A 15,971-nucleotide genomic window follows, 5' to 3' on the forward strand; every position below is an offset into this window, starting at 1 on the left:
AAGGGACAAGGGAGTCATTTCCGTTTGGAATTAGATGCAGCAGTGAGACTGTGAGCGGACGCGAGAAAGGGTGTCTCTGTGTCTGAGACTCTGTCTGAGTGAGTGGGTGTGAGAGAGAGAGAGAGAGAGAGAGATAATTCAAGTAAAAAGGAGTCCGATTTTCTTTTTCATTTTTTCCACCACCGCTCTCTCTCACTCTCAGTCTCCCTGAAAGGCAAAAACCGCTTTTCTTCATCTTCTCCTTCCATATTTACCCTTTTACCAAAAAAGTTAGTAAAATAATAGTAGTTGTACATGAATAGTGGCATCGTCTCCACCAATAAGAAAGATACTGCAAGGAGAGATGGAGGAAACTTCTCTGATGTTCCAAGTTTTTATCTTGGGATAGCTTTGAATCCGATGTTTTCGTTCCAACTAGCTCTGCCGTCTTTAGATCTGGTCTGTCATCTCATCTGTGGTCCAGTCATGAATCGTGTAGCTTTAGTCTTCGGTTCAGTTTACTTTCGTCCTGAATTTTTTGGCGACAGGGGTTGAAGATCAAAATTCCCAGTTTGTTACTCACTAGTCACCACTTATCATGATTTTGATTGACATGTCTGTACGAAGGTTTGAGCGTTTGAGCTCTCAACTCCAGGGTTCAAAATGATCGGAAAGAATTCTATGAATCCGTGAAGGTACACGAAAATGATTTTGTTTTTTATTTTTATTTTCATTTTTTTTTTGTAGAATCGAACTTCAGGGACTTGGAAGTCTTCTTTGTATTTTTAAGATTCTAACTGATTGTTATTTCACGCGATTTGAAGGCTTGCTATTTTTTTTTTCTGCATCATTTTCATTTAATGAACCTCCGAGGAGAGGGAAAAAATTAAAAAAAAAAAGGAAAGAACAGGGCCGACTTTTTTTTTCGGGATTATCTTTATGTGATATGCGAGAAGCCCAACCCTAATCTATATGAACTTCACCTTAACTGCAGTGTCAAACAAAATTCTGAAGTTGTTTTTCCTCGACTGAATTAATTGCTCATATGAAAGTTTTTGTTTGGTAGCCATTTTCATTTTATCGTTATTTATGCTTGGTTTGCTTTGCAGAATCAAGTCAGTTCGAGTTTCAATCGGCGTATACCTTGTTTCTCTTACTAACTGTGGGATATAGGGTTCAATAAGATGGACGACGTGGGTGCTCAACTCGCTTCACCCCTTTTCATTCATCAGGCACTGTCTGGTCGATTCTGTGAAGCGCCTTCCATGGCAAAGAAGCGCGATCTGCCATGGCAAAGCCCCAACTTTCAGCATCAGCATCAGCAGCAGCAACATCAACGTTTTAATTCAGGGTTTCAAAACTCGAAGGGTAATTGGAACCCTAATAGTTGGGATTGGGACAGTATGATGTTTGTTGCGAAGCCCTCGGAGACAGAGGTTCTTCGCGTGGGGACTGCGGCAGTAGTTGAATCTGAACAAAAGAAGAAAGGAGAAGAAACCTTGAAAAGTTTAGTTGTGAATAAGGGCTCTGTGGATGAGGACGGAGAGAACCTTACCTTGAAGCTTGGTGGGAGCTTGTATTCAGTAGATGAATCTGCGGCAAGGCCCAACAAACGTGTCCGATCTGGATCCCCTGGTACCGGCAGCTACCCAATGTGTCAAGTAGATGACTGTAAGGGAGATCTGTCCAATGCGAAGGATTATCACCGTCGACATAAAGTATGTGAGCTTCACAGTAAAACCACCAAGGCGCTCGTAGGGAAGCAGATGCAGAGGTTCTGCCAGCAGTGTAGTAGGTAACCTTTGTTTTGAGTTAGTAATCGGATCATGTGTAGGTTTAATTTCATATTTATAGGTTTTTCTGGGTAAAGTTCTTATTTTCTTTCGAGTTCTAGATTGGTATGACATGGTTACATGGGTCTTAGGTTGAGATTTCCTGGGCTCCTTTTTTTAATTAATTTCCAAAATGGAAGTTTTAGTGGTCATTTCTGTCTGGTATGTTGTAATTCTTGCTTTAATTATTCTTTCTTTGTTTTATGTTTTTCCCCAGATTTCACCCACTCTCAGAGTTTGATGAAGGTAAGAGAAGCTGCAGGCGAAGACTTGCTGGGCATAATCGGCGAAGAAGAAAAACACAACCAGAAGATGTTTCCTCACGGCTGTTGGTGCCTGGAAACCTGGAGAATTCTGGTAGTGGGAATTTGGACGTTGTTAATCTGTTAACTATTTTATCTCGGCTCCAAGGTAAGATGGACTTTCTCATGGTGTTAATAGTTCTTGACATCCCATAGGATTTTACTCGATCCAACTATCACTGCAATCACAGGTAACATTGTGGACAAAAGTGCCAATGGTCCATCAACTCCAGATAGAGAACGACTTATTCAGATTCTTAACAAGATTAACGCTTTGCCCTTCTCTGGAAATTCTGCTTCAAGATTGCCTGTACCTTGTAGTTTTGACTTGAATGTTTCACAAGAAGCTTCTTCAGACAGCCTGAATAAAACAAATGGAAATACACCTGTTCCCTCTACCACGGACTTGCTTGCTGCTCTATCGGCTGCTTTGGCAGCAGCTACACCTGATGCTATTGCACTTCTTTCTCAAAGAAATAGCAAAAGTTGTGATGATGATAAAAGTAAGTTGAACTCCCTTGACCAAGCTGGTGGTTTTCATTTACAGAAGAAGCCAATTTCGGGGTGCCCTTCAATTGGAGGAGAGAGAAGTAATAGTACCTCTCAATCTCCAGTAGAGACTCCAGATTGCCAGGTTCACATATCTAGACCAAACTTACCATTTCAACTATTTAGTTCCTCTCCCGAGGGTGGCAGCCTACCTAAATTGGGATCTTCCAGGAGATATTTCTCCTCAGACAGCAGTAATCCATTGGAAGAGAGGTCTCCTTCATCCTCTCCCATTGTGCAGAAACTATTCCCACTGCATTCTGAAGCAGAAATTTTGAAACATGAGAGAATGTCCATGAGTGGAGAGGATAATGCAACAATTGAAACCAGCACAACTCGTGGTTGGACATCACCTCTGGAACTCTCTAAAGGGCCAAATGGAAGGCTTGAGAGTGGTTCAGCTCAAAACCTACAATATCAAGGAGGATACACTTCCTCATCTGGCTCAGATCATTCACCTTCTAGTTCAAATTCTGATGCTCAGGTTATTTTATTTCTATTCTCCTCCAATTTATTGTGACCTTTAGGATCATATTCTTTCCTCGTTAGTGCTATTTTATAAAATTGAAGTTCGGTTGCTTTTTTCTATTGTACAGGACCGCACTGGGCGAATCATTTTTAAACTATTTGACAAGGATCCTAGTAATTTGCCTGGCACACTAAGGACACAAGTAAGAAACAAAAAATTTCCTCTTTTGTTGTCAAGTTATTTCCAGTTGATTAAATGTTATTGATACCCATGTTTCAGATCCTTAATTGGCTATCTCATAGTCCATCAGAGATGGAGAGTTACATTAGGCCTGGCTGTGTGGTTCTTTCAGTATATGTTTCAATGTCTTCTACTGCGTGGGAGCATGTAAGTGCATTTTATATTAGTTAGCTTTTTAGAATATCAGTATTTTATCATCATCATCATCATCATCATCATTATTATTATTATTATTATTATTATTATTTTCTGATCAGTGGCATGGTGTTAATTTGCAGCTCCAAGAAAACCTTCTCCATCTTGTTAATTCACTAGTTCAGGATTCAGCTTCTGATTTTTGGAGAAATGGCAGATTTTTGGTTCATACGGACAGGCAGTTAGTGTCGCATAAGGATGGTAAGGACCAAAATGTACTCTGACAGTGCAATATGTTCAGTCTATGCATAGGTTCAAGCTTGAGAGATTGTTATCATATTTTGATCTTGGTTTGTCTTTTTCTTTTTTATTTTTTTTAACTGGAAACCCCTATCTATATTGAAAATCCCCCAAGTTTGTGGGTCTTGAAAAAATTGTGGTCATCCCTTTTTTCTAATGGTGCTGCTTGCAATGGACCTGCAGGAAAGATCCGACTATGTAAATCCTGGAGAACATGGAGTGCTCCAGAGCTAATCTCTGTATCTCCTTTGGCTGTTGTTGGTGGAGAGGAGACATCTCTGGTGCTGAAAGGTCGAAATCTGACTGCTCCAGGCACCAAGTAAGTGGATGATTCTTTTTATTTTTTTAATTTTTTATGATCAACAGAAAAGCATAATAAAATTTGTATTTGATGTAGGGTTCATTGCACCTATTTGGGAGGGTATAAAACAAAGGAAGTTCCAGGATCAATTTACCAGGTAGCCATGCATGATAATACAAGCTTGGAGATGAAGTTTCCTGGTGTCCTAGGTCGCTGTTTCATAGAGGTAGCACTCTCTTTTTGTTTATTAGGTAGCAAGGTTCAAAGTATCGGCCTGTATTGGCCGATACGTATTGTGTCGGTGGCTTCCCGATACACCTTTACAGGGGGTCTATTGGGGTTCTGACCGGTTCAGGGGGTGGAGGAGCCTTAAACCGCCCCCCGAACTGGTTTTGAAAAAAATAAAAAAATGGGTTGAAAACACTATCAATATCGCCCGATGTGCCCCTACTGGCGTATCGATATTTTGAACCTTGTTAGGTAGTAATATTAGGGTGATCTTCTCCAACTTGAACTTATTTGCTTTTTTTTTCCCCCAAAAAATGCCAGATCAGCAAAAAAAAAGTTCTTGGATTTGTTTTCTCAAAAGAAATTGAGAACAACATTGATCCTGGAGCAACAAAAAGATGCTTTCAAAATAAGAATATATTTTTATTTCTGTAAAGGTTTATAAGGGCTACTATTTGGTTTGTCACATGTACAACATAATCTCCTATAAACACTCTTACAAGTGCTGCTTTACCCATATTTAAATTGACTAAAGTACAAATAAAAATAAAAGGGTGAACTAACATCTGCTGGATCAGATTCTTCATCTGAAAATTGTATGCTTTATGGAACATAATATCAAACCAAAATCATGTTTTTGAAACCAGAAATTCAATAATTCACTTATGGAAAAAAGGAAAACAGTACACAACCAAGAATAAGGTTATGCTTTATTTTATTTTTTAAGAAATACATGCTCTTTCAACACAGAAGTGGGCTCAGTTATCTTGAATTGCAACAAAGAAAGCAATTCATGTTGAAGACCCCCTACACTTGCTGTAAAATCTGATTATTTTGTTTAAAACTATGCTAGACAAACTAGCAGCCCATGTCTCTCTGTAGTTTCTAACATCTTCTAAGTAATGCAATTGTATGAACAGGTAGAGAACGGTTTCAAGGGCAACAGCTTTCCTGTTATAATTGCTAATGCTACCATTTGTCAAGAATTAAGAGTTCTTGAATCTGAGTTTGATCAAGACTCGAAAATGGCTTCTGTTGTTACAGAAGATTGGATTCAGGACTTCAGGCGGCCACAGTCCAGGGAGGACATTCTGCACTTCCTAAATGAACTTGGATGGCTATTTCAAAGGAAAAAGAACCCTTCTAAGCCAGACAGTGCTAATTTCTCCCATTCCCGGTTCAAGTTTCTCTTCACTTTTTCAGTTGAAAGAGACTGGTGTGCTGTAGTTAAAACACTCCTGGACATCCTTTTGGAAAAAAGCACAGGTACAGATGGGCCATCGAAGGCATCCGTAGAGATGCTGTCGGATATTCAACTCTTGAGCAGGGCAGTAAAGAGAAGGTGCAAGAAAATGGTTGACTTGCTTGTCCATTATTATGTAACTGCTAATGGTGGCAGCACAAAACAATATCTTTTCCCCCCAAACTTGGTGGGATCAGGTGGTGTCACCCCTCTGCATTTGGCTGCATGCATGCAAGGTTTGGAGGACATAGTTGATTCTCTCACGAATGATCCACAACAGGTAATTAATCAGTTTTCATTAAGAATTTGACTGAATTTGTACACCCACTAATCTCAGACTACTCAGCTATTCTATGTTAGGCTCTTGGGTGAAGAAACTGCTATGGTATTTAATTTGTTGCAAAAGCTGATAATGATTTGATTTGTTTTGGCCATTTAAACCAGTCTCGTGGTTTTCTTTCGGTATTATTTGCTTATTGTTTTATGTTTCTTTGGTTATTTTATTTTGGCATGCACTTGAAATGCAGATTGGATTGAACTGCTGGAATTCTCTACCAGATGCTAATGGGCAGACTCCATTTGCATACTCCTCAATGAGGAACAACCACTCCTACAACAGGATGGTGGCCAGGAAACTTGCAGACAGAAAACGTGGTCAGGTTTCAATATCGGTTGGGGATGATATCTCTTTGCATCAGTCACGGATGATGGCTGAACAAACTAATAAGCTGCTTCCTGAAACATCGCAAGGGTGGCAATCTTGTGCCAAGTGTACAGTTGTGGCAACAAGGAGCTACAAACGGATGCCGGGTTCTAAAGGCCTGCTTCACCGTCCTTATGTCCATTCAATGCTTGCAATTGCGGCTGTTTGCGTCTGTGTATGCTTGTTCCTTCGGGGCTCCCCTGATATCGGCTCTGTTGCTCCTTTCAAGTGGGAGAATTTAGATTATGGGTGGAGCTAATTTGGGGAAAGGGTGGAAAGAAAATGGAATAAAAAAAAGGATGGAGGAAATACCCAGAAAAGAAAGGAGGATAGTGGAAGGGCTGGCCGTTTTGGTTCCAGCTTCTACTTGTTTCTTATTAGCTAAGTGGTTTATGTTGGCTTTGGGAACGTTTAGTCCATTTGTAATGGAGGATAGAGAATGAAATTCCACACTGGTGGGTGGGTGGTGCTCTACTGCTCTCACACTGGTATATCTTAAGTACGAATCTGTGCAGAGGGGAAACGTCCACGAGTAAAAGCCGCTGCTGGTGGCATCAGAGCATGTGAGAAGTATAAGCAAGGTAGTTTGTTTCATTTTTTCTTCTTTTTTTTTTGGGTTAACCATTTTCTTGTTCTCTCCTCGGTGTTTTTTAGTCTTTCTCATTAATTTTTGTTTTTTGTATCGATTAACATAGAAAAAGAAAATTCATGTGGAAGACCAAGTCTGAGAAACTGACCATGAATTTTTGTCATTGTAAAATCATAAAACCGGGGTGGGGTGGATGAAGAACCTAACATAAATAATTAAATATACATGATTATTTTTATTATACATATAAAGGAGGTTTGAATTTATGTTGTTCAATAACAAAGGGACATGATATAATTGCATTCGTTCTGGACCGAGGGTTGCATGTTAAGTTATCATTACTAGAGGACTTTGTTTGCCATTTGTCTTCTCCACTTATCATACTAGCGGGCCCCGTGTGATGCACAGGAAAATCAGAAAGTTTGAAAGTGGACGTTTGCCTTTTGTGTTCCATGCAGTTTACTGTTTAGTTCATTCAATGTTTGCACTTACGGATTTTTCCTTTCTAAACGGCCCAAGTAATGGACTTGAGTATGAGCTATGATAGGTCTGCAAATGGATTGAATCAAATAAGTAGATTCAAAATTTCAAATTTGAATTGAACCTTATTGGATTCACGCCAAAACTGAATTGATTTTGAATTGCAATTTGATATTGAATGGTAGGTTTTTTTCTGGTAATCAAAATATCAAATGTTGAATGGTAGGGTTAGACCATGATACCGGAAAACTTGTAACCAAAAAATTGGTATAATAAAAGTGATAACCAACCAGGTGTTATTCATCTAAGAGAGGGTTGGGTTGATTGATCTAAGATCTTCGTGTATCATACTTTTACGGCATTATAAGTTTACCCTGAACGGTATTGTAATTTATCAACATAATTTATTTTTGAGGGAAGCCCATGGGCAGAATTTCATTAGCTTGATGATGAGTCCATTTCAATAGTATTTACATAAAAAGTCTGGAATAGGAATAGTAGACCAAAGAGAGATAAACCCTGTCTGGCAGCTAAATGAGCAACAACATTTTCCGTTGGTCGCACAATGCCATAAAGACCAACATGAGTTTGAAAATACTATAAGCATCACCCTCAATGATAACGTATGATAATTGAAGTTGTTGGACTAAAAGTAGATGAAGATAAAGAGCCAAAGCTTTAGCCATGATGGAACTTTCACATTTAATAGGTAAAATTCTTGCACGAAGAAAAGTACCAAAATGATCCTAAAGGACCAGTTTAAAAGCCAAATTGTTTGAATCGCCAAACATGACAATAAGGAGTGCAAAATAGTGTCTTGTGGATGATTACAGAACGGAACATCTTGTATCAATATGGCTATTGTGCTTCTGTAACGTCTCAGCCGTGGGTAGAATATTGTGTGCACAATGCCATAAACACAGTTTGACTGATGGAGATAAGTACTTCTGTGACCAAAGATGGTTCCATTGCAAACCATGTAAGATAGTAGTGGGAGAGGAGGAGGGAGATAGGCATTGGCTGCGACAATTATTTTCAATGCAGATGAAATAGTAAATTTTCCATTGCAAACCATACTAGATTATCGTTACAATTTCTTCTGGGAGATGATGATGCAATCTGTCAACATCCCATTGTTTTGAAAACTGATTGATGAGAGCTGCAACTTTTGGAGCTTTAGGTATCGTGTGTGCACAATCATGAAGAAAGGTATTTGGCCCACACTAAGGATTATGGAAAAAATCAACTGACCAACCATCTCCAATTACCCATAGAGCCCCGTGTTTAAGAAACCTTCTCTTGCTAGAAATGTTTACCATGTAATGTAAGTGTTTTGCTCTCAACATAAAACTTGAAGATATAACATTATAACTTCTAAGCATATATTTGTTTTAACTGAATTGGATGAATTATAAAAGGGGTAGGTGCATATTTGATCCAATTTATAAATGTATTGAATTTGGATCATCCTTAAATTAGATTAATTCGGACAAACATAAACTATTTGCAGCACTAAAGATTTTAGTTTTCTTCATTGTTTAATAGCTTATCTATATTACTAATTGCTCTTTGACATTGTGATGGTTATTTTCTCCTTCAATTCTCCTTGACCTGGTAGTAAAATAATAATATCCATGGCGATTTCTTTTCGGTGTATGTGTAGGAGAGGCTGGGTACATTTATGATTTATCAGATCTGTAGTCATGTTAAGAAGCCAACTCGCAAGCAAAGGAAAAGGAATCTGGACGTTGACCAGTCGATTTTTTTCATCACTATTAAGTATTTTATATCATTATTAAGTATTTCATATTTTTGGGTTAGGGACCAGGGAGAGATGAAGTACGTCCTTCCTTCCATATAAAAAAGGGCAAGAGCACACGAGAAGTACGGGGCTTTGGGTCAATTAGGAGTTCCGTGACACACGGTTTTTGATTGATTGATTGATAAATAATTATGGGTAAAATGCAAAAACCTCCCCCTTTAGTTTCATTTTGATAAATACCTCTTTAGACTTTTCAAAAATTCAATAAAAACCTCTCTTTCGTTACTAACCTGATGTGTCAAATTTTTCAAATAACCATTCTGACCTTGTGTAAATTATTTTACATACAATTTTACTAAACTTCCTTTGATCTCAATATTTATTAATGTGTGATTAAAAAGTGAGGTATTTACAACATGCTAAGCATCATAAGCTTGAACAATGCCAAGGCTTTTCACCCATTCATGTTGTTTAGATTACATTTGCCCAAAATAATCGATTCCTCTGTACCCCTTGCTTAGCTACTGCATAAGCCAAGCCATTAGCTGATCTAGGTTACTAGGTGTCCATAGAAAGTTAACCTCCAGTTCCAAAATGTTTTATTCCTCATAACAAGCCAATGCCAAGGCTTGACCTGTAGTTTTATCAGCTTCTCTGTTCTCTTCTATTGTGACCTGATCAAACAGAAGCAAATTAGCAAAGTAATAACCTAAAAGTTCTATTTCATCAAACTCTCAGCCAAACTGTTGTTTCATTTTCTGTGCTTTCATATTTTCTGTTGTTGGTTGCTATTTTCTGTGCTTTCATATTTTACATACTAACAGAACAATTACATTTTACTTGAATCAGATCAATATTCCCTGTGCAAATATATTATGTTTCATTTTCTGTTTCCAGATATATTTCTTATTGTGTTAAATCAAATTGATGGAAGCAAGAAGCATCCTATTTGTGATTTTAGGCTTAAGACTCTAGTGCCTATGCCCAATGCCTGATAACATCAATGTACAGATATTGAAACGGGACATAGTAATTTTGGACTGATAAGCTTAACCCAGTTAAGCTATCAGTCACAGCTTAACAAATGAATTAGTGCACATTAATCAAGTTCTAATTTTCCTCCAGACACCAATGAAAGCTGGCTTTTACACACTTTAGGGGAAAAGAAACCAGAGCTAGCTTATCAATATTGATAAATACATTCTTTGGCTAGCCGGTGCTCCACAAGGTTGTTTGAACATAGATGTGATTCTACCTTCACTTGGGATTTTATGGTTTCCAGCTGAACTCATGCCTGATCTCTGATAGATAAAGTACCTGCTTGGTCACATAAGCTATCACTTTGTATTTGAAATCTTTGTACTTAGGTTGTATAAATTTGAAGTAGAACAACGAAAATCTTTTCAGAGAGAGGAACTCTAAATTATCCTCTAGTAAAACATTCAAGAACAAAGCAATTTGGATATTTAATGTCTGTTCACATGACAAAAGATCAACAAAATAGCAGAACTTGTGTACCCAGAAGAACCTTGGCCTTGTGTTCTTCAAGGGAGTTCTGTATTTATGGATCTTTGAACAGAATTGAGATTATTAGAGTGAGCATTTTAACTTGATAAAAAAAAGTTTCGAACTTTTTAACTTAGCAAAAGAACTCTCACAAAACACAAGATGTTAAACACATAGCAGTTAATGTACAGATAGAGAGGTTGATTGCTTGCTCCAACTCTTCCAAGGTGAATTTCTTCACTCCCTGTGGTCCAGATAGAGAGGTCCCTCCAGAAGTAGATCCACCTCCTCTATTCCACTCCACTGTTGATTCTAACAAAGAAAAGCAGATATTAGTGGCACATGCATATCTCTTTTGAAACATTACATGATTCATCCAAAGCAGCCCTACCTTGTGCAGATGGGTCTGAAGATCCTGTCTCAGAATTCTTGTTTAGCAAGTTCTTAAACTGTGATCTGTAAAACCACATGGAACCAATAACTATCACCAGAAATGTAATCTTAAACTGTCTCAAAATTAGACTCAGATTCTTCATACCAGCAGCGTTCACTCACTCAAAAGTCCCACTTGTCTAACAGTACTAGTAGTTTAGTATAAAATGGCATAATCAATAGTTCTAAGGTCCTACCACAAAGTGGGCATTAAAATTTCTCCAAAAAACTGAGTGTAAACTTTCAGGACACTCACTTGGAGACACTACAAAGTTGTGGTAAGACCCAATAAACCCAACAGGAAATTGGGCTGACCTTTTGCAACTTCCCTACTTTGTTGTCCAGTTTTCAGCATTTCATCCAATGTGATTCTGGGAGAATACATGACATGGATTTTCTGTCATTAGAATTTTATTAGGGTTACTTCTAGAACAAAACATAAAACACATTTGTGTGGGTTAATAGGTAGAGATAGAAGTCTGAACTGCTGTACCCAACAGTCAGGGGTGTCTGAAGTCATTTATTTCAGACCTTAGACGTCCATTTGGTGGCTAACAACATCCTTGGCAAGGAAGATGCTAATTTCAGTTTTTTAAACTATTAGATGTCCATGTAGACCCTACTGTTGCTAAACTTGAATATGATTCTTAAGACCCTTGCACCATCTACTATTAAGAATAATGAAAGATTTCTTATTGGGTTTATTGCATATAATTTCTATTATATTAGGTTTATTGCATATTTATTATGTATTTGTTATGTCTTAGATATGGAAGGACAGGAATCAAGAAGTCAGAAGCCTAACATGACTTGGACCCTAGAAATGAATAATTGTCTTGAGGCACTTGTCCAGCAAGTACATCTTGGGAACAAAGTTGATAAGAGTTTCAAGGGCCCTGCTTATAAAGCTGCAAGTAGGGCAGTTGGTTATAAATTTGGGGTCGATTGTAGTGTTGATCATATTAAGAATCGCTTGAAGACTATAAAAAAAATTGCCAAATTAAAAGCTATTCTTAATCAAAGTGGCTTTAGTTGGAATAATCAAACACATACAATAGATGCTGAACCTGAAGTCTGGAATTCCTATGTTGAGGTATGTGATTTTATATAGTGTTTGGATTATGTTTCTTTTGTTATCATTTTCTAATGTGATGAATTGATTTCTTTTTTCATATTCTCACCCGGAGGCGAGACAATAATATCGTAGGAAAAAAATTGATAACTACGATGATTTGGCACTTGTTTGTGGAAATGATCAAGTTACCGAGAGTGAAGCTTTTACTGTAAAGGAATTGAATAGACGCGAAGCAACTTCAGCCTCTATGACTCATGGTACTGATAGTCAGGTTCCCACACCCTCAGATGACATTGATGATGAAATTGGCGATTCCTCACTACGAGCAGGAGCAATAGATCCACCATCGTCATCGAAAGGATAAGGGAAAAGGAAACTAGATATTGAAGACAAACTTGGAGAGGTTGTAGAAAATTTGGGAAAACTCGCAAAGGCTGTTGAACATGGATCTAGCTTGTTTTATAGAGATATTCTCTTTCGATATGTTATGAGTTTGGAGGGAATATTTACATCATTTTTGTTGAAGGCATTTGATTTTTTATCGGAAGACTGGTTTCATGCCTTGACATTTTATGTGATTATGCCATAACTGAGGAAGGATTGGCTAATCATGAAGCTAGGAGGCCCGTTTTGATGTTAGCATTCTATAATTGATATGGGCCTATGAGTTTACCAACCTTTTACCTTATAGTTTGACATGATAATTTTGGTAATTTTTTTAATGGTCTGAACTATGTTTTATGGGCATTTTGTTTGATTGACTAGACATGACAATTTTGCTATACTTCTCTATAAATATCAATGTTCATTTTCTTGTCCTTTTGGAATTGATATTAGTTGAAGAAATGACTAAGTATGAGTATATCTTTCATATATAATAGTTGTAAGACCTATGATTATTAATTTTCCATATATTTTCCTTGTCTCACCAAGTCCGGACTGACTCAGCCGCAATTTTACATGGACTGGGCTTAAATTTTTGGTCATTAGGCTGGGCCCAAAAGTTTGGGCTTTTAAATTTTTTGGATTAGGCTCAGGCTAGTCCTTAGGAAGCCTGAACCTGGCCTAAGCCCAACTTTACCTTATCACAAGTTCACAACCTTTGTCTGACCCAATTATATACATGTATATATGCATATATAGACACATATTTATATGCATATATGCACATTTGTTTAGTAAATTATGCATATACACATACATGATATATATACACACGTATCAATTTTTAGTGTGGGCTAATTGACTAACTAGAGCCCGGCCTGGACTTGAGTGCATCAAATTTTAATGCAGGCTAGGTGTGGGCTGAATAATTTGGGCTTGACCTTAGGCTTAGACAGGACTTGGGCTTTAAGCCCAATTCTTAGGGTTGGGCCTAGAAAGAACTAAAACCCAGTCCAACACACTCGACTTGCACCCCTACTTTAAATCCCTACATGGATGAAACTCAAGACAAATCCATAAAAAGTACCAGCGTATCTTAAATTTGCAATCCAGTCTGCTCCTTGGTTCGCTTCTCTTTAGATGTGCTTATAACTTATTTTTAATGTGCTTCTTCTGCTATCTCGTGGCAATTTTGGATCAAAGTATCGATACTATAGGTAGGGCTGTCAATGGGTCAGGTCTGGGCTGGGACCAGCTAGAACTGGAACTGACACAATAAGAAATATTGAGGACCTGGAACCGAACCAACCCAATAGGTTTTTGGGATAATCAGGTCTGACTCGACGGACCTAAATATAATAAATAAATAAATAAATATATTTAATATATATTAAGTATAATTCATTTAATATATATTATGTATTATATGAATATAACTCGGGTCGGGTTTGAATCAATTCCGGACTGGGTAGAATTGGTTTTGAACCAATAATAATTGGGACACTATATCAAGACTTGAAGCTGATCTATTGTTCCAGTTGCTGGAACCAGAACCAGCCCAATCAATTCAGATCCATCAGGTCTGTCGGGTTGGATCCGACCCATTGGCAGCCCTAGCTACAGGGGATCTTGCACTTCCTAACAAACCTTAAACCATTAACTTGGAATCTTATTTTAATTTGTATATTGTAGTTTGTATGGGACCTTACATTTTTCCCTAAGGGTCAGTTTGGAAGCAATACAAGTGCAAATATGTATAGCATAAATACATACAAAATAATATAAAATATAAGATTTTGCACTCTACATATTTGCATTTGTATTCCTTCCAAACTCAGCCTAATAGAGTTACCATAGTCATATTTTCTAGACCTAAGCAAGATCTAGACAGGTCAACCTTCCTCAAATGCAGTAGTTAATGTCTTCTTGGAAAAGCTGATAAATGCTCTCGAAGAGAAGGGACACAACCTTCCTCAAAGATCTAGACAGGTCAAAGAGGAAGCTTGAGACGCTCCAGAGAGTTATGGTCGACCTGCGAGAAAAGATTTATGATGCCAAAGACATATTGGCGGATTGCCAAGTTCAATCAAGAGGAAAAGAAGAAGAAGAACAAGTTTCCAAAGGGTGTTTGAAGTGCTTTGCTCCTTCAGACCTGCCTTTCCAGTACAGAACCGGAAAGCAACTCAGAGAAATCAATGAGAAGATAGCCGAAACCAAAGAAAACATCCGAAGTTATCTTGGGTTGTCGATGTTAGCTCAACCCAACACTGCAGATAGCTACAATGACAGATGGAGCTGTCCTGATGTCTATGACCATACCCAGGTTGTTGGATTGGAAGAAGACACAAAGAAGATAAAACAGTGGCTACTAGAAGCCAATGAAGAGTTGCTTGCAATTGGGATCATCGGCATGGGTGTAGTGGGGAAAACCACAACTGCTAAGGAGGTCTACAATGATGCAGAAATAGAACAACACTTCGAAAGGAAGATGTGGGTATCTGTTACTCAGACATTCAAAGAAGAACAGATCATGAGAAGTATGCTCAAATACCTGGGGGATGCTGGTATGGGTGATGATCGAGGAGAACCGTTGCGTAAAATAAACCTATACTTGCAAGGGAAAAGGTACTTATTAGTGATGGACGATGTGTGGAGCTCAGATTTTAAATGGTGGGATCGAATTTATGATGGATTGCCAAAGGGAAATGGGAGTAGTGTCATAATCACTACTAGGCAAAGGGAAGTCGCCAGAAAGATGAGAGTGACAAAGCCAAGAATACATCAACCTAAATTCCTTAGTGAAGAAAATAGTTGGTTGTTGTTCTGTAAGGTACCATTTGCTGCAACCCAAGGTGAGTGCCTTCACTCTGAGTTGTTGGATGTGGGGAAGGAGATTGTTGAGAAATGCAAAGGCCTTCCAATAGCAATCAAGGCAGTGGGAGGAATCATGCTTTGTAAGTATCTTGCTGAATGGAGGCGCATTGCCGATTATTTCCGCAACGAATTGAATGAGAATGATAACTCAGTAATGGCTTCATTGCAATTGAGCTATGATGAGCTCCCCCCTTATCTCAAGTCATGCTTCCTCTGTTTCTCTCTTTATCCAGAAGATTGTGTGATCACCAAGGAGCAATTAATCCACTAGTGGATGGGAGAAGGCTTTGTTCCACTGAGGAATGGTCGATTAGAGACAGAGGCAGGGGAAGATTGTTTCTCAGGATTGATGAACCGATGCTTGATAGAAGTGGTTGACAAGACCTTCAGTGGGAATGTCTACACTTGCAAAATGCATGATATGGTCCGTGAATTGGCGATCCAAGTCGCAGAGGACGAACCATTCTTAGGAGCTCGCCATGTTGGTCTTAGAAGCGAATCTGATCAGACGTGCCTTCAAACAACTTTGAAGTTGAGAGCATTGTTGTCCACCACAAAGACTGGTGAGGTTAATAAAGTGAGTTCCAG

At 38.3% G+C, this 15,971-nt stretch overlaps 2 protein-coding genes across 2 annotated transcripts; both read left to right on the top strand.

The window, feature by feature from the left end:
- On the top strand, positions 1-7,115 carry LOC104606889 (squamosa promoter-binding-like protein 14). The gene is made up of 11 exons (XM_010272305.3): positions 1-674; positions 1,089-1,774; positions 2,029-2,222; positions 2,305-3,146; positions 3,259-3,333; positions 3,411-3,518; positions 3,650-3,767; positions 3,990-4,125; positions 4,204-4,333; positions 5,256-5,858; positions 6,106-7,115. Exons 2-11 carry the CDS (start codon positions 1,164-1,166, stop codon positions 6,538-6,540), a joined length of 3,252 nt encoding a protein of 1,083 aa, XP_010270607.1. The 5' UTR covers positions 1-674; positions 1,089-1,163; the 3' UTR covers positions 6,541-7,115.
- A 7,336-nt stretch (positions 7,116-14,451) lies between these two features.
- On the top strand, positions 14,452-15,654 carry LOC104606941 (disease resistance RPP13-like protein 4). Its single transcript, XM_010272388.1, has one exon. It carries the CDS (start codon positions 14,452-14,454, stop codon positions 15,652-15,654), a length of 1,203 nt encoding a protein of 400 aa, XP_010270690.1.
- Positions 15,655-15,971: the final 317 nt, after the last annotated feature.

Source organism: Nelumbo nucifera, chromosome 6 (genome assembly GCF_055504915.1).
Source record: "Nelumbo nucifera cultivar China Antique chromosome 6, China Antique-T2T, whole genome shotgun sequence".
Classification (NCBI taxonomy): Eukaryota; Viridiplantae; Streptophyta; class Magnoliopsida; order Proteales; family Nelumbonaceae; genus Nelumbo; species Nelumbo nucifera.